Raw genomic sequence first — 21,839 nt, 5'->3', positions numbered from 1 at the left:
GAGATTCTGGAGGAATACATGGGGAGTGCGTTAGTTTTCTTGGGTTGTGATAACAAAGTCCCATGGGCTGAGTGGCTTAAACAACAGAAATATAAGTCCTCACAGTTTTGGAGGCTAGGAGTCTAAGATCAAGGTGTCAGCAGGGTTAGTTTCCCCTGAAGGCCTCTCTCCTTGGGTTGAAAGTGGCCATTTTTCTTTCTCTGTCTTCATCTGGTCTTGCCTCTACGTCAGTGTCCTAATCTGTTCTATGGCGACCAGTCAGTTTGGATTGGGGACCGCTCCTATGATCTCATTTTACCTTAATCACCTCATTAAAGGCTCTCCCTCCAAATACAGTCAATTCAGAGCTATTGGAGGTTAGGACTTCAACATTTGAATTTGGTGGAGGGGATACAATTCATTCCACAAGAGAGAGCATTCTAGGCAGAGCATGAAGTCAAGAAAGTATATGCTGATCACTGAGTGTTTGCTATAGTAAAAGTGTAATGTGTTCCTGGGGGAGTAGAGAGAGATGGGGCTGGAGAGGTCAATGGGGCTCAAAGGATTAAGGGTCTTGTCTACTAAGCTGGGGAGTTTGGATTTTAACATGGAGACTATTAGAAGCCATGGAAAATTTTAAATTATGGAAATGGCACAACCAAATCTCTGTTTTTGAATGCTCTATCTTCATTGGGGATTGAATTGTAGAGAGGGAAAGTGTTTGAAAGCAGGGAAATGAATTAGGCAGTTAAGGGTGAATCCAGACAGATGGGACAAGCTAGAAGGAGAGGGTTTTTAGGGTGTAGAGACTGCAGGGGAGGAATGGTGTGAAGAACCTGAAACTATATATGAGGCAGTCAACCAAATAAGGTCTTGAAGGAAGCCAGCGGCATGCAAAAGGCACAGAGAAGGAGATCAATGAAGAAAAGAGGAAAGATGTAAGGATTAAGAAAGATTCAGGTAAGTTTACAGATAGGAATTAAAGGAGTCCCCCCTGCCTGATGCCTATTTTTGTTTTTGTATTTGCTTCTGCAGAGAGAATGATGGGTAAAGTCTGGGACTTGAAGACAAGAGGAAAGGTTTGGAGTAGCCACCATGAATAGAAAAGAAAACAATTTCTGAGCCACATTGAAACCTCAGCAAGGCAAGGCTTTCACAAGAGTGCAGAGAGACCTGAGATGTGATCCCGGAACAGAGAAATTGAACTAGGTTGATTCATGTTTGCTCAGCTGATAAGGCTGAGGGAATTAAGGAGATCCGTGAGAGAGTGGCTGACATTTTGGGATCCAGGCGAGGAGGTTAAAAAAGAACCAGGAGGGGGCTAGAAGTCTGACAAACTAAGACGCCTTCGATATAAGGCTGAAGAGCAGGTTTAATAACAGGGAGAACATGAGAAGTGCAGGAGCATAGAAAACGGTGGTGAAAACAGTAAAGTTTCTGATTAAAGATTTTGAAGGAAGAGTAGTTTCAGGTAGTGACCAGGTCCTAAAATCTGTATTAATATGTGGAGATAATGTGCGGAGATTACACAGGAGAGTTTGCTATTAGACCTAAAAGGAAAATTTCCTGAAAAATTATATCAACATGGCTCTATTATTTGGTCTTTTTAAAACTTTGGGCTTGGGAAAATATTGGAAACCCCTGTTACCTAAAGTAGATGAAAGTAAAAAGATAGAGCACTAACAAGCAAGTCCATCTGGGGATCATTAATTATGTGTAAAAAACCAGAAACCTCCTCAAAACAAGAAACAGGACAGGAGAGGTAAGCACTTTGCCGCTTGCAATGTTAAATAACTAGCTAGAAAGAATTCTTTGCCTAAATCTTCATAATAAGGCATTTTATTTGGCTATACTTCCTGTAAATCTTAAAACCAGAGAACTTTTATTTAAGTTTTGTTACATAAATCCCCCCTACCTCTGAAAAACAGCTTGAATTCTCTTTTATGTTCTTGTCATCCTCCTGGGGTTATGAGTTTGATTAGTAAAGTGGACCTGTAATTTCTAACTTCACACTCTGTACTTTATCTAACCATTCATTATTGCCCTAATTTCTCCCTCCAGAAATCGTTTTCTTTTAGACAGCTTTCTTTTCTCCAAAACTGTCCGTAGTATTACAATAAAAACTAAAAAAAAAAGCATTAGCCTTGTTTATTTAGGATGTTCTATAGGAATCTTTGGTTTAAAGTGAATAAAGCTGTACATGAATGTTCATAGCATTGTTCATAATAGCCAAGAAGTGAAAACAACCCAATTGTCTATTAACTGACGAATGAATAAATAAAATGCAGTATTATCCATACAACTGAATATCATTTGGTCATAACAAGAAATCAAGTACTAATATGGGCTACAGCATGGATGAACCTTGAAAGCATTATGCTAAATGAAAGAAGCCAGATGCAACAAGCCATAGATAATATGATTGTTTATATGAAACATCCAGAATAGGCAAAACCATAGAGACAGAAGAAATATTAGTGGTTTCCAGCAGCTGGGAGGACAGGGAAATGGAGAATGACTGCTAATGGGTGTAGGGTTTCTTTTTGGGGTGATGGAAATGTTCTAGAATTATAGCGGTGATAGTTGCGCCTTGTGGATATACTAAAAAGCACTGAGTTGTATGAGTTGTACATCTTAAAAAGGTGAATTTTATGGCATGTGAACTATATCTCAGTAAAAAATAAAGTGAATAAAGCTACTAGAGATTAAAGTAAGACCTATATGAGACATTGGGCATGCTACATAGAAATAAAACATTTACTCCAATTTAGTGCCCCACGGCTAGTTTATTTTGCCTTGTTATACTTATCTATCACCCTAAGCTCTAAAATTATCCAATTTAAAATTTTAAAGAAAGGATTTAAACTTACCTTTTAATCAGTTGGTCATATTTCCTTTTTGTATGAATTTAAGATTCCTACATACATTAAACATTTCTTAATGCCCATTATTTGAAAAGTCTCACTATACAGGCCAATACTTCATGGTGAAACTGGGTCCATAGTCTGTAAGTCAAACAGCCAGGAGTGGAATCGACTGGTAGTAAGTATTATACTCCTTGACAAGCTCTCTTATACCACATTGGGAGAATCAGTTAAATGATAATTGGATGAGATATTTTATAATTCAAGCAAAGTAGGAGATTGGGTCAAAGGAGATACTAGCTTAGAAGCAAGATTTTCTTCTTTACCAAGACCAATTAAATGTATTCATGGCCTATTTAAAAAAGAAAAGAATAGAAAAAGAAAAAGATGGATGGATAGAGGGAAGGAAGGAAGGAAGGAAGAAGGAAGGAAAAAAGGAAGGAAAGAGAAAAAGGAAGGGTAAACTTCTCAATCTTCTAATGTCTGGTTTAACATTCCCTCATTCCCTGATGACTTGCAACAAGGTTTGAGGTTGGGCTAGGTCTAGTCAGCGAGCTTCCCCCACACGTAAGTGCACCAACTTAAGAGTCAGAACCCAGACTTCATGCAATTTACCCCAAACCAGGCAGCTCTAGACTTAACTGTTATGGTAAAATTGAGGGCTGAAATTAGCAACAATTCCTCTCCTCCCTAAAGGTACACTTTGTTCCTCATTTTTAGAAGTGGAGTGTCTTAGCTCAGGCTGCTATAACAAAACTGCATAAACTGGGTGGCTTAAACAACAGAATGTTTTTTTCTCACAGTTCTGGACACTGGAAATTTGAGATCAGGGTGCCAGCATGTGGGGGTTCTGGTGACAGTCCTCTTCCATGTTGTAGATGGCAGACTTCTTGTTGTATTGTCATATGGCGGAAGGCCTCTTCTTATAAGGGTACTAAACCCATTCACGAGGGGTCCATCCTCATGACCTAATCACCTCCCAAAGGCTCCACCTCCTAATACCATCACATTGGAAGATTACGTTTCAACATATGAATTTCGCTGGGGACACAAATATTCAGTCCATAACATGGAGCTTTTTATTCCCCACCCCCCTTCAATATGAGCTGGTCTTGTGGCTTGCTTTGCCCAATAGAACACAACAGAAGTGGCTTTCTGGGACTTCCAGGTTCAGGCCTTCAGAGGGCTGGCACTTCACCTCTTGCATCTTGGAACCCTGAGCCATCACGTGAGAAATGCAGACTCTGCTGCTGGAGCGAGGCCACATGGAGTGACTTTGGAGGGTGAGGTACCATATGGAGGGGCCCTGAGGCACCAGACGTATGAGTAAAGAGGCATTTGTAAGTTGTGACTCAACCACTATAACTGCAATCATTTTAAGTCAGCAAGTTTTGGGATGTTTTTTATATAACAATAGATAGCCAAGACAGAAATTGGAATCAGGAAGTATGTTGCTAGTGTAACAAAAACCCAAAAACATGTGGCATTGGCTTTGGGACCAGCTGGAGGGTAGAGGGTACAAGGGCCTTGAGGAGACATGAAGGCGGAAGGACAGTGATAAAATTATTATTGCACACTGGGGAAAAGGCAACCCCTGTTTATGTAGTGGTGGAAAGCTTGTCAACCCTGTTGACGGTGGTAATATACAAGCTAGAAAACATATCTGATGAACTTGTGGATTGGCTAAGGAGATTTGCAGGCAGAATGTCACAAGTACCAACTGGTTTCTTTTAAGTGTGTATGATGAAATGTGAATATAAATAGAGTCCAACCAGCTAGACGATAGGGTTTCTACGAATTTTGAGTGCATACATCTTGGATTTTTTTTTTGCTAGACAAAAAGTCTTCTGAGAATCTTCAAGGCCATTGTCCCACAGCATCTGACTCCAAATCCAAGATAGAGGTGGTCTGTCTCAACCAGATTTGTGGGTGTGGCTTTTTATCTAATGGAGATTATAACTTGATATACTGGAAAACCTACAGAGTGCTTTAAAAAGGAATTATACAAGCATGGCCTGAAGGAACAGAGAGAGTTTAAAAATGACAGAGGCCTCTGAGAACCCCAAATTTTCTGGGCAGGAAGCAAGGAGAGAAAGCTACTCCGCTGCAAACACAAGCCATGTCTTATGGAAAATAATGACTCAAAGGGCAGCGCCAAGGGCCTAGAGATCTGAGAGAACTATGCTCAGCAAGCGGAACTGGGCCTTCCTCAAGGAACATTCTCTGATCTCAGAGTTGGGGAAACGTGATCATATGTGCTTGGACTAATTTCAAAATTACTATGGTCTGGTGACTGCTATGTGCCTCCCAGCCCCCCACCCTTTTGGAATGGTGTATCTGTTGTGGTAATCCTGTCCCCTTTTCACCATTGTGTTGTTAGATGCTTGTGGGGCAGGTAATTTGTCTTTTTAGTTCACAGGTATTGCAACCACAGTGCTGCACCTGAGAGACCACACCAAAAGAGGTTCAGCTGCTGCTGGACCTTATTTAGCTGACAAGATCTGGACTTCGACCTGATGTTGTAAGAGTATGAGACGTTATAGGGGTTTGGAGGAGTGGGTATCCTTTGCATGTGGAAGGATGTGAATTGTTCTGGCCAGAGGATGGATTTTAATAGGCTAATCTCCAAAGATTGTCCCTTCAAATACTTCCCCTACTTCTATACTTGCCACTCTTGACATTAAGAAGAAGAGCTTATTTCCCTTTCTTTGAATCAAGACTGGCTTTGACCAATAGAATGTGGGCAAAGTGACAGTCTAGGTCTGGACCTAGACCCTAAGAGAACTGGCAGCTTCCACTTTCAGACTTAGACCCTAAGAGAACTGGCAGCTTCCATTTCCTATTGCTCCTGAAATGATCCCTCTTTGAACCCAGCCACCATGCTGTGAGATGCCGGAGCTACATGGAAAGGCTGTACAGAGAGGAACTGAGGTGCCCTAACCAACAACCCCAGCTGACTAGCACCAAATGCCAGCCAAATGAGTGAGGTCATTTGGGATCTTGTAGCAATCCCAGTGCCTAGATAATACCATTTGAAGCAGAAGAACTACCCAGATAACCCACAAAAAGGTGAGACGTACTAAATTATTGTGTTAAGCCACTGTTTTGGTTGTATAGAAGACAGTAAGGGAAGGAAACGAAGGGAAGGGAACTGTGAAGAGAAGTGCCAGGTCGCCTGTTTGCCGCTGTATAGACCACCTTTGTTAATCCTCACAAAACCTTTATGAGGAAAATGGTGGTAAGATCAGGAAACAGGCTGAAACAAATAAATTGATCCAAATGACATAGCTAGTAAGTTCTGTGTTTTCGGGGAAACATGGTGGTAATACCAGAATTCAGGTCTAGATTATCTGGCTTCAGTGCCTGAGTTCTTTTTAGTATACCATGACATCTACCAATATTTTATAATAGAAAAGCTTCAAGTTTAACCTAAACATAAAACACAAATGATTTGTGATTTTAAAGAGTATTACTCTAGAAACCATGTTTATACGAAGTACTAGCAAGTTCTTATTTTATATACAATGCTAATGTAGAGATAACCAAATTCTTGCTTTATCATTGTCTTAACAGACTTTTATTGAACTTAATTTATTCTTTTAGCTTGTGTTATTAAAATAACAGTAAGACATGTTCATTGTTTATTTTGATAATAAATTTATATTATATTTCTACGAAAAAATCTTTTGTTCTTGTAACTTATGAAATTCTTTGGTTGGTTTAGTGCTGTCAAACCAGCTGACAAAAATCTATTCATTACATTACACTTTCTTTAAAGTTAATATTTGTGACATAGATAGAAACTGCAACAGAAGATAGTTGCATTTGAAAGGTACAACATTCTTGATATTTTGGCTTATAAAAAATAATGTGGGTTAGAACACTAACATTAAAAAATTTTTCAAGCAGCATGAAATATCTGCTTCAAAGCCCCATATCTAAGAAAGAATCTGTGGATAAAGAATAGTGACATTTCTATACTTTCCCAAGATAGCTCATTTCAATTTATTCACAAATGGTTGGGTAGTTATATTTGGCTTACAATTCTATACAAAGGAGTCTCTGAACATTCGGTTTAGCAGTATAGTTTTATATAAATGTGAGTAATGGTTTTAGGCAAAATTGTTCCTTTTATTTGCTTGCTTTAGACTTTTACAGTTTCATAGTCTGGCTCTTCTTGGAGTTATTTTTCCAGTTGGTAGGGACTTTACTACATTTTAATTGTGTACATTAACAGAAACATTGATGGGGACCGCAGTGGCGAGAAGCCTGGCAGGCAGGTCCCTTTAGGATCTTGCCTGTCCACTGCCATGGAGAACCTCTTGCCCCGCCCTAGCCACGTGCAGCTATTTACTGGTGACACTGTGAGTTGTGTTCTTGCATTTCTCTGAGACTTGCTCCCCATCTCATTTAACTCCAGTCTTTACAATTCAGCACAAGTGTCCCCCATGCCAGTAAGCGCTCCAGTTCTTATCAGTCTTGGTACCACACTGCATTCAGTCTCCTCCAGTTTAGCCCTCACTTATTACTTTGTGATCCCTTTGTTTCTTTTCCGCATTAAGCTACGGAACTACTGAGGGAAGGCAGCCGCATTTTATCCATTTTACTTTTCTGTTTCTCAGCAGAGTACCTGGCACAGCTTTAGGTTCAGCAGATGCTTGTTAAAGCAGAGAATGAAAGGGAAGCCTTTCTGCCTTATAGAAAACAAAACAAAACAAAACCAAGACTTAGAAAGGCACCTTCAAGGAGGACCACAGAAAAACACTCTTTTATTTTCTCTTTTAAACAGCTTCATTGAGAGACAATTCACATGCCATGTAACTCACTTCTTAGGGTTCTTTATGTTATGATGACCTGCTGGAGGGAGTTGAAATTTATATTCCTTCAGACAATCACATATACTACAAATAGTTGTTTTTGAAAACTAATGTATTTTTTTTATAATGACAATTTTCAAACATACTAAAAAATATTCAACACCTTTAAAATTCCCAGAAGCCCATTTGTCTAGCGCAGTGGTTCTCAAATGTTAGCTGCCTCAGAATCACCTGGAGGCTGTGTTACACCCCAGGTTTGCTGGACCTGCCTTCAGAGTTTCTGATCCAGTGACTCTGGGTGGATTCAAGAATTAGTATTTCTAACAAGTTCTCAAATAATGTTGCTGCTGTTGGAGGAGCACATTTTGAGAACTACTGGTCTAGCAGTTTGAACAATTACCAGCATTTTGCCATATCTGTCAGTTATGCCTCCCTCCTTCACTTCCTTCTTCTTTCCTTCTTTTCTAAAAGAAAATTTCTGATATTTCCTTATCATGTTACCCCTAAGTACTTCTGTTTGTATCTAAAAAATAAGGACTTAAAAACATATTATAATATTATCACACCTAAAAGCTAACAATGCTTCCTTAATAGCATCTAATTGATAATCATCAAAATTTTCTGATTATCTCACAAACCCTTTTTTATGGTTGATTTGTTCAAATCAGGATTAAAACAAGGTTAACACATTCTGGTTTTTTGTTTGTTTGTTTGTTTTGTTTTTTATTGGGGAAGGGGAACAGGACTTTTTTTTTATTTTTTATTGGGGAACAGTGTGTACTTCCAGGACTTTTTTCCAAGTCAAATTGTTGTCCTTTCAATCTTAGTTGTGGAGGGTGCCGTTCAGCTTCAAGTTGTTCTTTCAGTCTTAGTTGTGGAGGGCGCAGCTCAGCTCCAGGTCCAGTTGCCGTTGCTAGTTGCAGGGGTTGCAGCCCACCATCCCTTGCGGGACTTGAGGAATTGAACTGGCAACCTTGTGGTTGAGAGCCCACTGTCCCATGTGGGAATCGAACCGGCAGCCTTCGGAGTTAGGAGCACGGAGCTCCAATCGCCTGAGCCACCGGGCCAGCCCAACACATTCTGTTTTGTTGTTGTGACTCCGAAGTCCCTTTTTGTTGTGAATGTAGAATAGAATCTAGAACAGAAATTTAAAATTTGCGTATCTTTTTATCCTTAGAATACGTATTTTTAAGAATATATAGTCTCTCCTTTTTATTTTCTCATGCCATTGACTTGTTGACAAAATTAGGTCAATTATCATGCAGAACGGCTTATTTTCTGGATCTGGGTAATTGCTTCCTTGCAGTGGAATTTAACTTGTTTTCCTATCCACTGTATTTCTTGCAAACTGGAAGTTAAAATTAAAGTTTCAATTAGATTTAGTTCTAACTTCTTTAGCAATAATATCCTGATGCCTTGTAAATTATTGTGTATCATATCGGGAGGCATATAATGTCTGGTTGTCCTACTTTTAGTGATGCTAAATTGATTGGTAGATTCAAGTGGTAACAGCTTAATCTTTACATTGGAAAGTGAACCATCAACCTTTCTCCTACAGTTTTATCATCCATTGATGAGCACTGCTTAAACCACAAAATAGTGGTTTTCTTATTCTATCATTCTGTTCACATTTGTTAACTGGATTTTCCTCCTCACTTAGGACTATTTACTAGTGATACTAAAACAGATCGTACAAAATAGGCTGGATAAATTCTTTTTTCTTTTCCTCTAATTTCTAATTTCCAAAGTAAGGACTTGGTGCCTGTGGTTACTAAATTGTGTCCCCTCCTCCCCAAACTCATAGGTTGAAGTCCTAACCCCTACCATCTGTGTTTAGAGATTAAGTCTTTAAAGTGGTAATTAAGTTAAAATGTAGTGGTCCCTAATCCAATATGACTGGTGTCCTTATAAGAAGAGGAAATGTGGACACAGATATACAAAGAGGGAAGGCCATGTGAATGCAATGGGAAGAAGCGGCCATCTGCAAGTCAAGGAGAGAGGCCTCAGAAGAAATCAACCTTGCTGGCATCTTGATCTTGGATTTCTAGCCTCCAGAATTGTGAGAAAATAAATTTTTGTTGTTTCAGCCACCCAGTTTGTGGTACTTTGTTATGGCAGGCCTAGCAGACTAATACAATGCCCTAGCTACTTCTAATGATGACCTGTGACTTTTATGTATTTAATTAATTAAGTAATTAATTAGCTTTCTAATATCATTATGAAGTCATGGATTTTATCCGTTCAATGGGTTTCAATCAGTTGCAGTAATTTTTCTTCTGGACGTTTAAATTATTCTGTGTTTTACCAGAGAAAGCCCCAGAGGAAGTTGACTTTTGCGTCGTTTTGATATGACCTCCGCAGTCTTTGATAACTTCCTTGTTTTCAGGCAGAAGACATCCCAGGCTCATTTTTTACATTTTCTGTCCCTGACCTGGAACCAGCTATCTTAAAAATGGTATAAACTGGGTGTCAGGGGTGTTCATTGCTACTGGTTACCATTGCTTTTAAGCTTTTTCAGGAAAAAAAATTATAGGGCTTTTCTTCCTTTGTTTTTCACTTTGTATGTTTCATCTGTTACATAGAAAATTTTGGATCCTAACACATTAACATAATTATTTGCTCTATAATATTTATAAAAGTTTCAAAAATGATGCAATTTTTTTACTAATTATTACACTACCAAATGAAATTTAAAATTTGCCTATCTTTTTGTCCTTAGAATACATATTTCTAAGACTATATAGTCAAAGTCTTATGTTCTGAAAAATCTTAAAATAGTTCTCTTTGTGTGGTTATATCACCAACTTGGTATACAGTTAAGTTCATTTGTTTTAAAACGGTCTTCTTGGCACTCTGTCAGACAATGTTCTTTGTTTATTTTATAAGCATCATTAGAAAATACTTTCCTTCAAGCTGTAATGAGAACTGAAGTTAAAAGACAGACGAAATGGGAAGAAGCAGCGTTCTGGCACCTCAACTTCCTACTTTTATGCATCATGTAATAGCTCACCAATGAATTCACAGCAATTCATCCAGAATTCCCTGAATAAAATGTTCCTGACAAAACATTTTAATCATTGTCTCAATTTAGGTAATCCTGGTCATGTCATGAACACTGAAGCCTTAATGTTTCTAGGCTGCTATCTGTCCTTGAATAGCAAAGCCTACAGATATATTGAATATGTCTTCCAGGACTGTTAATAGTCGTATTTACTGAACTGAAATATTCATCATTAAAAAAAGAAATCCTAGCCAGAAGTTCCCTTTGAGGTCAAATTTTTTTACATGAAATATTTGAGTTAATCTTTTGCTCCAGTAAACAGCACTTGTGCATGTGTGCACACATACACACACACACACACACACACACACCTTTCTTTTTTGTACTGTCAGACAGACTGCAGCATTTGCTATGTATAAAACATCATTGAGCTATTGTGAGACAAGTATATTTGAGTAGAAAGTCCAATAAGTCTGGAGTCAGATGGACTTTATTTTATATAGCCCAATAACTAGTAACAATGAGACTGTAATCACATTGCCTAACCTTTTATGGACCTCGTGTCCTTAGCTATAAAAGGGATCTAATAACACATACTTAGAGAGTTAGTAAATTAGGTCCCAAATGTAAGCTGGCTAGCACAGTACCTGGCGCACAAGAGGGGTTTAATAATCGTCTTCATTTTCTCAACCTAAAAATCTCTTAGGAGAAACAGAAGCAGAGGAAATCGTTTGATCTGGAAGATGATTGTGAGTAGAGCCCTACTTCTTCTCTTGATTCTTAGGTCATTTTGTGTAATCTACCTCTATTGTAAATGAGCACCAACTTGAGTTGTCACTGCGTCAGTTAGCCAGGAAGCCAAAGCGTTAAGCAGTCTTTTTAGTCCTGCTACTTTGCATAAAGCACAGGGGTAATATAAGAAAGTGGCTATCCTAACTTGGGGTTCTCCTATCAGCTGTCAGACAGGATATCCAAAAGATAGTTTCTGGAGGAAAGTTCCTCAATAATTTCCCAGGATCACGCAAGGGAAGCTACATGCTTCATCCCACTCTTAGGAGATCTTCTACTCCTTTCGAAAAGGCATTTTCTCATCCAAAGTAAAACGAAGCACAAGACTCTTAATTATAATTCTAAATTTTATCCTGATAGTGAGACATCTGATGGGAGCAATGCTTTCCTTAGGGTTGGTACTCACGTTTTTTTTCCTTGTTAAATAATCATGTTTGTCATTTGGTAGTTGTTAACAAACAAAGGAAGAGCAAGCTCTTCAACAGATTTTTACTGCAACAAAAAGTACTACTAAATCACTATTTAATAGCAAATTTCAAAGAGTTTTTCTCCGCAGAGCACATGCTGTGAGAGATTTTAATATGAATTATATGAAAAATTATGTCCACATTTGGTAATACTGGGTTGAGGAGATTTAACAAGTTTCTTTACTGCAGAACTTCTCAGACCCTTCAATATACTGATGTATATTACAGTCTCCCAAAGGGGGATGCGGATGCAGCACTTTCTGACCCTGGATCCCTTGTTCCACAGAGCAGCATGGAGGATCATGGTCTCAGAGAACACAGTCCAGAAAATAATGTCTTATAATTTAAAAACGCAGGCAAGAGCAACATTGGACCAATGTGTCCCCAACATACACTAGTGGTTTTTAGGGCAGTGAAAATTCTGTGCTTTGGCTCTTGCAACAATTGTTTGACTAAGAACTAGAAACCCTTTGCAAACTAATAATGTAAACATAAAATGACAGTTCTTGGTAAAACACAAGATTATCTCACAGATTCCAAGGTCAGAAAATCTACAGGGCTTTAGGAGGACTAGACTGCAACTGGAAAGTCAACACTTGTGATTAAGGGACCATATGGTTAATTACACACCTTTTTTCCTGCCTGCCCGTTTTGTTTTTCTTTTTCTTTGGAGAGCTTTATCCATAGCTGTCAAAAAAGTGCCTGCACAGTTCTGACTCTATGTTCCCTTTAAGCAGTCAGTAGTTTTTATTGCTATGTCCTACGTCCAACTTCTCAGGAGAAAGAGAGCCTTGATTGCCCAGCTTGGGTCAGATTTTCACCCAGCCCTAGTCCAATCAGCTGTGGCGAGGGAGTCCATGTACTATAAACAGGAAGAGTTAGGCTTGAGGGGAATGGATCTTTCATAGAATGAAGGGGCCATGGAATGAGTAGGCACGACCAAAGTAACATTAGTCATGGCTTATTCATAAGAATCACCTTAGAAACAAGGGCAGCCTCGACTGCCTGTTTTATACATTGACAATAGCAAATTGATTTAGAAAGAATGTTCTGCGTAGAATCTATTTGTAAATATTACATCAGGCATTATCACCATTTATTGGTTTCTAATTCTCCTCAGCCTCTGGGTACAAGGTTTCTCTGGCCCTTGAAACTAAACGTGTCCATGTGACTTAACTTGGCCACTGAAATGTCACTTCGAGGAGGGGGAAGCACTTTGATGTACAAGAGTTGAGACTGAAGCAACCTGGAAGTGCCACGCCCGCTCATGGACAGCTGGCAGATCTCCGGCGCACTTAATGTAAGAAAAGTACTTTTGTTCTGTAAACCCCGTGACATTTTGGAGTTGTCTATCATTGTATTATCATCTAGCCTATCATAACTAGCACAAATATTCTTTGAAATGAACAACACAGGTTCAGAACTGTAATGAAGGTGAAATATTGTGCTGAGCTGGTGTTAGCGAGGCTGTGAGTTTGGTGACTTAGGTCTCTGCGCAAGGTTCCCTAATTTCCCGTTCAATTGACAGGACCCTCGTGACACATTTGGTAAGTAAGCTTCCCTTTCCATGACTCAAATTTTAAATATCTTGTAAAGATGAATAAAAATATTTTTACATGCTTTCATTTTATAACACCATTAAGTGTTACGAGCTGATCAGTTTTCTTCAGTGTTTTCTTAGGGACGAAGTGCACCGACATTTATTACAACGCAGTTACGTACATTACATCAGATGACTACCAATGCCGCTGACTCCTTTCAGAATTTTCACACTATGCTCAAGCTGTTACCTTGAAAAAATCGTTCAGGAAGTGTAGTGGATACAGCTGGTGTCCTTTTCTTATACAGCCCTGATTTTGCTCGGATACCTATTATATCCCACATGGCCATGTACCTCAGAGGAAGCTGATCTCTCCTCCAGCCCTAAGGATGGGCTGAAGGGTCTCAGGGTAACCCCATTTTCCCTGCTCGGGTTTGGTTCAGGTACAGGCATGAGACCCACTTTTGCCCAGTAGAAGAAGTCTGCTGTAGGGTTTGTGAGACATGTGTCCTTCTTTCTAAGAGAGCTGCAGGAAGAGGTGGTTCCCACCCCCTCCATGCTTCTGAATATTGTCATTTCTGGATGTGTTGCTTGGAACTGCTACAGTAGTTTTCTTGCTGTTAGCCTGAGGATGAAACCAAAGGAAGCTTGGAGAAGGCAGATCCTTGATATGGAAAGAACTAGGATCCTTGAAAATAGTGTTGAGCTACAGAATCTCTCAATCCTGAAGTTCTCCCTCTCTGGACTTTGTTACATAGGATAAATTTCCTTTGAATCAGAATTTCTGTTACTCACAGTTGAAAGCATCCTACCTAGTACAGTAATAATATATTTGCTTTTCTAGATTAGCATATGCCTTTTTCTGTTGCCTCTGGGAAAATAGCATGTAAATTTTTCTTTTAAGAATTTCTGAATATCCATGAATTACGATAGAGAGTAGATGACAAAACTCCAGTATTTTTTGCAGTGATAACCAGACTCTTTAATCAATCAGCATGCTTTCAAACACTATGAGCAATTCAGAATTGAGAGTAGTTGATTAAACATGTTTTACTTCACAGGTAACTTATGGTCAAATTTCAAAAATTCAAAAATCACAATCTGTCAAGTAGAAGAATGAAAATTGAAAATATGATGTCTGACAGGGCCTGATTACTACTGGTAATGAAATAGGGAAAGCACTGCCTGGTACATAATATCAGAAGTCCTGAAAGTAAGTGAAAATTAAGGTGGTTTATTTTAAATCTTGAAACTGTAAGCAAAGTACTTAGGTATCTTATAGATTTTTTAAACATGTTCTTAGTTATTTGACTGCAAGCTCCTGAAGGCAAGGACCATATTTATCTTGTTCTTTACTTCTCCAAAACCTAGGACAATGCCTGGCATGGAGTTCACATGCAAGAAAATAATTTTATAGGAACAACAATAAAAAGTAAAGAATAGAATATTCTAAATACATAAACTATTTTCTGGACACTGGACAGAATATGATAGAAAGGTTAATGTATAGAAAGACAAAATCTCATACAGATAACAGAGAAAAATACTATTTAATAACTACATAGGGTACTTATTTTTTTAATTGAGATGTATTGTTACATATAAAAACTTTATGTCAGTTTAAGGTGCATAATATGTTGATTTGCTACACTTATATATTGCAATATGATTACCACCATGGTGTTAGCTAACAGCTCCATCACCTCACACAATTGTCATTTCTTTTTTGTGATGAGAACGTTTAAGATCTAGTCTTTTAGCAATTTTCAAGTATGTAATACAGTTGACCCTTGAATGATATGGTTTTGAATTGCACAGGCCCACTTATGTGTGGATTTTTTTCTTTTTTCTTTTAAAACATTTATTTAAGTGTGTTTTTCCAGGACCTTTCAGCTCCAAGTCAAGTAGTTGTTTCAATCTAGTTGTGGAGGGCACAGCTCACAGTGGCCCGTGTGGGGATCGAACTGGCAACTTGTTAAGAGCACTGCGCTCTAACCAACTGAGCTAACCGGCCACCCCATGTACGGATTTTTTTTTTCAATAAATACTGTAAATATATTTTCTCTTCTTATGATTTTCTTTATAAGTTCTTTTCTCTAGCTTAGTTTATTGTAATATAGTATATAATACGTACAACATAAAAAATATGTGTTAATCAACTGTTTATGTTATTGGCAAGGCTTTTGGTCAACAGTAGGCTATTAGTAGTTAAGTTCCGCAGGAGTTAAAAGTTTCAGCTGCACAGGGTGGAGGTCAGTACCCCAAGCCCTGCATTGTTGGGGTCAATTGTACAGTATTAACTATAATCACAATGCTGTGCATTAGGTCCCCTGAACTTCTAACAGCAAGTTTGTTAGAACCTTTCACCAACATCTCTGCAATTCCCCCACCTCCATGGTACTTATCATTTTTTTTGCAAGCGGTTCCCTTCTTTTGTAAAGTTATTATCAGGACTCAATGTCCCTTTGAGTGTAGTTATTTCCATTATTTTGTTATGTGATGCCTTTAACAAATGTGGATGGGGCTGACCAATAGGTGTAGTCAAGACCTGCAAGCCCATGCTGACCATCACTGATCCCATTTTCCTCCTCTCCTTCCTGGCCTTTCTCTGTATAGGCTTCCTGTCTCCCGTCCCTTCACGTTCTATGTAGGATGAGTAAATCTCTGCATTTCCAACTGAGCTACTCTCTATTAGGGGATAAATTACCAAAACCAAACCACTTCCTAGATTCTTTATGATCTTTGGTCAACTCACTTGATCCCTGGTCGTTGGCTGAAGCCTAGGAACGAAAGAAAAACTCTGACAGGCTAATAACAGCAAAGAGTGAAAACATGAACTCTACTTTTTTTCATCCCATTGATCTTTCCTCAGTAGCACCCTCATATTGAGCTGACCTGATGGTGTGTTCTCATCCCTCCTCTGGTAGAAATCTTGTGCTCAATTTTCATTCTAGACCACTTGATTCTTTTCTCTAGTCTTCACTTAATCACTGTGCCCAACAGGTACTAGACTTCCCTTTGTTCAACAAGCTCAAGGACACGCTTCCCTATATTGAGAGTAATTTTCTTAGGCTTAGTGTTAACCCTTCATATCCTGTTTGTCTCACTGATTCTTCACTTATCATGCAGAATAACGGATACCCATTAGAGTTTTCTTTGAGACCTGCATGCTTCATTAGTAGAGAGGTCATTCATAGGGATGTTTCTACTATGATCCCTACCCACCTAACCAAGGCTGATGGCACTCTTGGTAAAACTTACCTAAATTGGGCCAATCAAATCCTCTTTCTTGTGAATATGAATTGACCATCAGTGACTGTGAGTCACACTTCCCTCAGTGAGTCGGTAATGGTGTGCTGTTATTAACTGACAGTTAGCAGCAATCAGCCACTACTGAAACTGCCTAGCTCACTGAGATTTGTGTGACCTGCTTTGTCAAGGCATTTTAAAGGTGGTCAAAAGTGCAAGTTAGAAAGATGTACATAGCTGCAAATAGAGAAATAGGTAATTGACTCAAGGACTTGATAGTGTGAATTGGAGGGAATGCGTAGATCTGAGAGATATTGAGATTGAAGAAGCAGTGGGATTTGGCCAAAAGACTATGATAAGTTGAAGATGATGCTACTACTTCACAATGGGAACATTTTCAGTTAGTATTGGAGTGGCTGGTTGCTGGGAAGAGTGGACTCTCTGGGATTCTTGAGATTTTAAAGTAATGGTTCCTCTCTGTTTCCACAAGCAGCACTGTGAAAACCAACTATAGAACTTCACTTATAAAACAGCAGTAAACAATTTAGGAATTACTTTGTCAGGGCTATTCATAGGAGTTCACATTGATGGTGGGTACAAAATGTGGGCTAGTTAGCTTCTCTTTGTTTTGTAGTTAGAGTGCACCCAGACACTGGTTTTACAAACACATGATTTTGGTGACAAGGGAGCTAGATTGAGAGAATATAGTGCATATTTATGAATGATATTAAGAAAAAAAATAGAAAACCAAAATTGAATCAGGTAGCCTGTGTCCTTAAGAATTTCCAAATTTCCAGAAAAAACTCTTAAACTTCCGTTAGTAGATCACTCTGATAGGACTAAGAAAACCTTAAGGCAATTTTATTATAATGGTTCAGATGCTACTTATAAGGAGTTCCTATTAAAGAAACTTCGAGTGTTGCAATTCTTTTGTCAAATATTACACTCATTGCAACATTTTTTTTTTCCCCTGACTGAAGGCCAGGGCCTAAATAAAAGATTTCCTTCAACAGATGGAGCTCATACTGTATGTAGTCTGGTGCGGGTGAGATGGGATGAAACCTTAATATTAACAATAGCTTTTATTACTATTTATGAGTCTTTCCTATATGTGCGGGGTACTGTAGATACAAGCTTTACACATATTGTCTCATTTTATCCTCACAATAACGTCATTCTATCCAGGAGGAAATTGAAACCCGGAGAGGTTACTTTTGTCCTGCATCACACAGCTAATGAGTCGTGGGATCCAAATTGGAACGTATGTTTCCCAAATTCTAGACGCCCCTGCTCTTAACCATCCAGAGAAAAAGGGGGATGGAGGGGGGAAATTGGCTCTATTAAACGCATTCTGGGATCCAGTGCCTGAAAAATGCACCAACGACAATGCGATTAAGGAGCCCTTAGATTACAAGCTTCCTTTAAGAAAGTTCAGTTAACAGCTTCTCACCATCTGTATTGACTGAATAAAGTTATAGGAAAAGGGAGGCGGGCTGGGACCGTGGTACTCAAGGACTCAGTTGGAGGCCAAGAAGGAATGCCACGGCTGTTCACAAGGCCTGACCGTCTCCGGGTCGGCGGTCAGGCCGAGAGTGCTTCGAGAGCGCGGCTGACGCTTGGAAGGGCAGGCCGGCGAGGAAGCGTGTGCGGGAAACGGGGGGCGTACACTGGGAAGCAAGCAGAGACCCGGATCGAGAAGTTCTACGTGCTGAGAAGGCGGAAGACGCACGGTCCAGATGTTGCAGGTCCCGACTCTGGCTCTGGCTCCAGCTCCGGCTCGAGGTCCCGCCAGCTCCTGCGCCGCGCGGATACTCCCAACCTGCTCCCGCCTCCGGCCGATCAGGCCAATGGACAGGACGAGCGGGTGCGCGGGGCGGGGCGGGGCGGGGCGCGCGGCTTGCGCGCAGGTGCGGCCCGGCGCCCCGCCCCCCCGTTCCGCCGCTGCTGCCGTCGTGCGTGCCACTCCGCAGAGGGGCGGGGCCTACTCTCTCTCCTCCTTCCTCCCCGCCTCCCGCTGCCGGTAGGACGCGTCTGCCACTGCCACTGGGACCCCCCGTGTCATTACCCTTCCCGAGCACGGTGAGACCCTCAGGGAGCCTGCGGGCGCGCTCCCCGCTGCATCTTCGGCGCCCCGGCCCGTTGCTGTGAGGCGGGCGTCAGGCCAGGGCCGGGCAGCCGGGATAGGGCGAGGGCAGCAGGCGGCGTGGGGTGTGTGGATGAATGAGGCGCTCTCGGACTAGGCCGCGCTTCCCGAGAGCGGCCCACGCTTCACCCTGGCACGCTCTGGGGAAAGCCTTCTCCGGAGGCCGGGACGACCAGTCGCCCAGTCCGGAGGGGGAAGGTGCTGGGTGGGGGCCCGCTTTGGCTGGGCGGCCGGCCATCTCGGTAGGAGGCCAGAGGACTGGAGAGGCTCCGCGCCCGCCGCTGAGGCCTGGGGTTTGAGTGGGAACAGGTGTGAGTTAAGACCCAGAGACGGGAGATCCCTGGCCCTCAGGCGCTGGAATATCACTTCGTGAGCAGGGCCTCAGCGTGGCCCCAGGAGATTCAACTGGATCCTGAAGACATGGGCAGTTTTAGTTTTAGTTCCCAGCTTATAAAACGTGAGGTTAGCCGTCCTCATGAGTTCACCTTGCAGTAGTAACGTGGGATTAATTCTGCACGGAGGAACTTGGAGCCGATGAACAGGGACTGAGAAAGTTGCGACTAATAAATAAAAAGAGTGAATGGATTCATTTACGACTAGAAATAAACAGAGCATAGATTCCGGAGGTTACTTAAGAGAACTGATGACGAGTCGTCCCCACAGTACCAAAGTTGGGAGAGACTTGGTTGGAAAGACCTTGATAACTGTCGTGGTTCATTCATGTAAAAAATGGTGCTTGTGAGGGAAATGGGGAAGAACAAGTTCCAGATAAGAGGGATGGTTTGGTATCAGTGACTTGGTTGCTGGTGGTTGTAGAATGAATTTTCTTTGATTCGTATCTGTGCTTCTGCTTCCGAATGTTTTTATTCGTTTAACCTTATGTCAAGTTAAGAAATAAAATGTTTTGTGAACAGTCTGGATAGAAGATTGGCAGCTATTTTTTTAAGTTTGTTTTTTACTTCTGGTGCCATATATTTTTAGATCAGTCTTTCTAGGATTTATCAGGAGTGATTGCTTTTATAACTATCCGATCTGTTTACAGAACTTAAAAATTTTTTTTGTTTTAATTTTTTTGTTGAAAAATAAAGTGGATTTATTTAGCTCAGTGTCAGTTTTGGATTGATATATACAGTATGTTTTATTCTTAATCTATTCAATAATATATTTTGTGTAATGATATGTATTCTTGGTTGACGGGGATAGTAAAAAGTTTTGTTCATATATGTTTGCTTTGACATTTCAGATGCCCCCCAAGAAGGGAGGTGATGGAATTAAACCACATCCAATCATTGGAAGATTTGGAACCTCCTTAAAAATTGGTATTGTTGGATTGCCAAATGTTGGGTAGGTGAATGTTGGGCTTTTCTCATGTTCATCTTGTAAAGATTTTTCGAGTCCTGTTGTAGAAATGAGAACTCATGAGATAATTAAAATTTAAATAGAAGAAAAGCATCTAGGAAGCTGGATTATAAATATGTTGCAAAGCAAGGTTTTTGTTTAATTGTATTTTATTTTTGGTTTTCTACACAGATACTGTGTTGAAACTCGAGTTACTTATATTGCTGGTTTTGCTAAACTCAGAAGAAACAATGAGAGTTAAAACATCAAGTTGAACCTGATCAGCTCTGTTTGCTTGAAACACTGTTGGGAGACACAGGATTGATTTAAGTGTAATCGAAGTAGTTTAAATTTGATTTTGGTGCTGGCTGGCTATGTAGGGTACCTCCCTAGGCTGGGTACCAGAGTCCATGCAGTAGGATACTTTAGGAAATAGTTTTAAAAACCCCATTATAAATTTGATTAGATTCGTGGGAAATCAGGGATCAAATGGTTGAATTTTTACTGGGGAAGGAGGTGACAATTTTAATATTGGAAGTTGCTAGATAAAAGGGTATCTGTTATAAAATGGCTAAATCTCAAAGCTGCGAGAGCAAAAATTTGAGTTTTGTAATGTTGAAAATTAAAGTGAGTCATTTATTTGCAAATAAGAGTGACAGGAAATATATTTGGGGTTTATCATATAAATCTATACACATGCAACTTGGATGTGTAGTCTACATTTTTCATTACTTGCCCTTCTATTATAATACCTGTTGCTAACCTTAAAGTATGTCTCAAGAGTGATTAGGGTGTACTAATGGAAAATAGATCCAATATGGATTTATCAAGGTGACTGAAAGTATGTTGGCATATGCTTTGGTTGGCAAGTGGGACAGCCATGTTCTTTCATGTGGCAAGAGCCCCTTGGAGCCTCGGTCACAGAGATTGCTTAGTGAATGGAGCATGGTATAACCAAGTAAGGCAGTTCTGAAATTCTTGTAATGTAAACATAAACAAATGTGGCTGTCCTAATTTCTTTCCTGAAGCTGGAGAGGTTTGCATTTTGAAGGGGTTTCCTGCTGTGATATAGGCTGCTTGCAAAATAAGACTAAATAGAGAGAGTAGAAATATAAGCAAAACAAATAATTAAGCAAAGTACTGTAGGGTGCTGTCAATAAATTTGAAAGCAAGGTATGGTCATTATGTATGTTGTGGGCTTTATTGCACCAATAAGCAAGACATAGTTTTTAGATATTAACACATTTCTCTTATTCTAGGCTCACTGCAATCCGTGTAGCTTGATTTTAAATGGGACTACTTTAAAATGGGCAGTCTTAAGGAATGTTTCCTATATAAGCCTTTTAGCCATAGAGCATAATAAAATCAATGTATATGAAAATAACCTAAAAGTCTTTTATTATCCAGTATAAATGTGCTACTTACGCTTTTAAATTAAATACTCATCCCCCCAATTTTATTGAGGTATACTTTACAAAGAGTAAAATTCACTCATTTAATAATGTGCGGTTTGATGAATTTTGGCAATTGTGTTGGGTTGTGAACACTTCTTTTTGCAGAATGATCTTACATTAGCTACCTATATCAGGTAGGGTTCTTTATAAGCAACACAGATTCTGGCTGTTTTACGCAAGAAGAAGAGACTTATGGGG

The 21,839-nt window shown here is 39.8% G+C and overlaps 1 protein-coding gene across 1 annotated transcript in view; it reads left to right on the top strand.

The window, feature by feature from the left end:
• The first annotated feature begins 18,660 nt into the window (after positions 1–18,660).
• The window catches only part of OLA1 (Obg like ATPase 1), a 143,947-nt gene continuing 140,768 nt past the window's right edge, over positions 18,661–21,839 (top strand). Inside the window, exons 1-2 of the mRNA XM_019727463.3 lie at positions 18,661–18,785; positions 20,093–20,193. Of these exons, the coding sequence (XP_019583022.1) occupies positions 20,093–20,193 (101 nt within the window). The 5' untranslated portion in view covers positions 18,661–18,785. The remainder of the gene's footprint in view (positions 18,786–20,092; positions 20,194–21,839) is intronic.

Source organism: Rhinolophus sinicus, chromosome 17 (genome assembly GCF_057876585.1).
Source record: "Rhinolophus sinicus isolate RSI-liver-muscle chromosome 17, RSI-T2T, whole genome shotgun sequence".
NCBI lineage: Eukaryota > Metazoa > Chordata > Mammalia > Chiroptera > Rhinolophidae > Rhinolophus > Rhinolophus sinicus.
The sequence above is the reverse complement of the archived record's forward strand: the minus strand, read 5'-3'. Positions and strand labels throughout refer to the sequence as shown.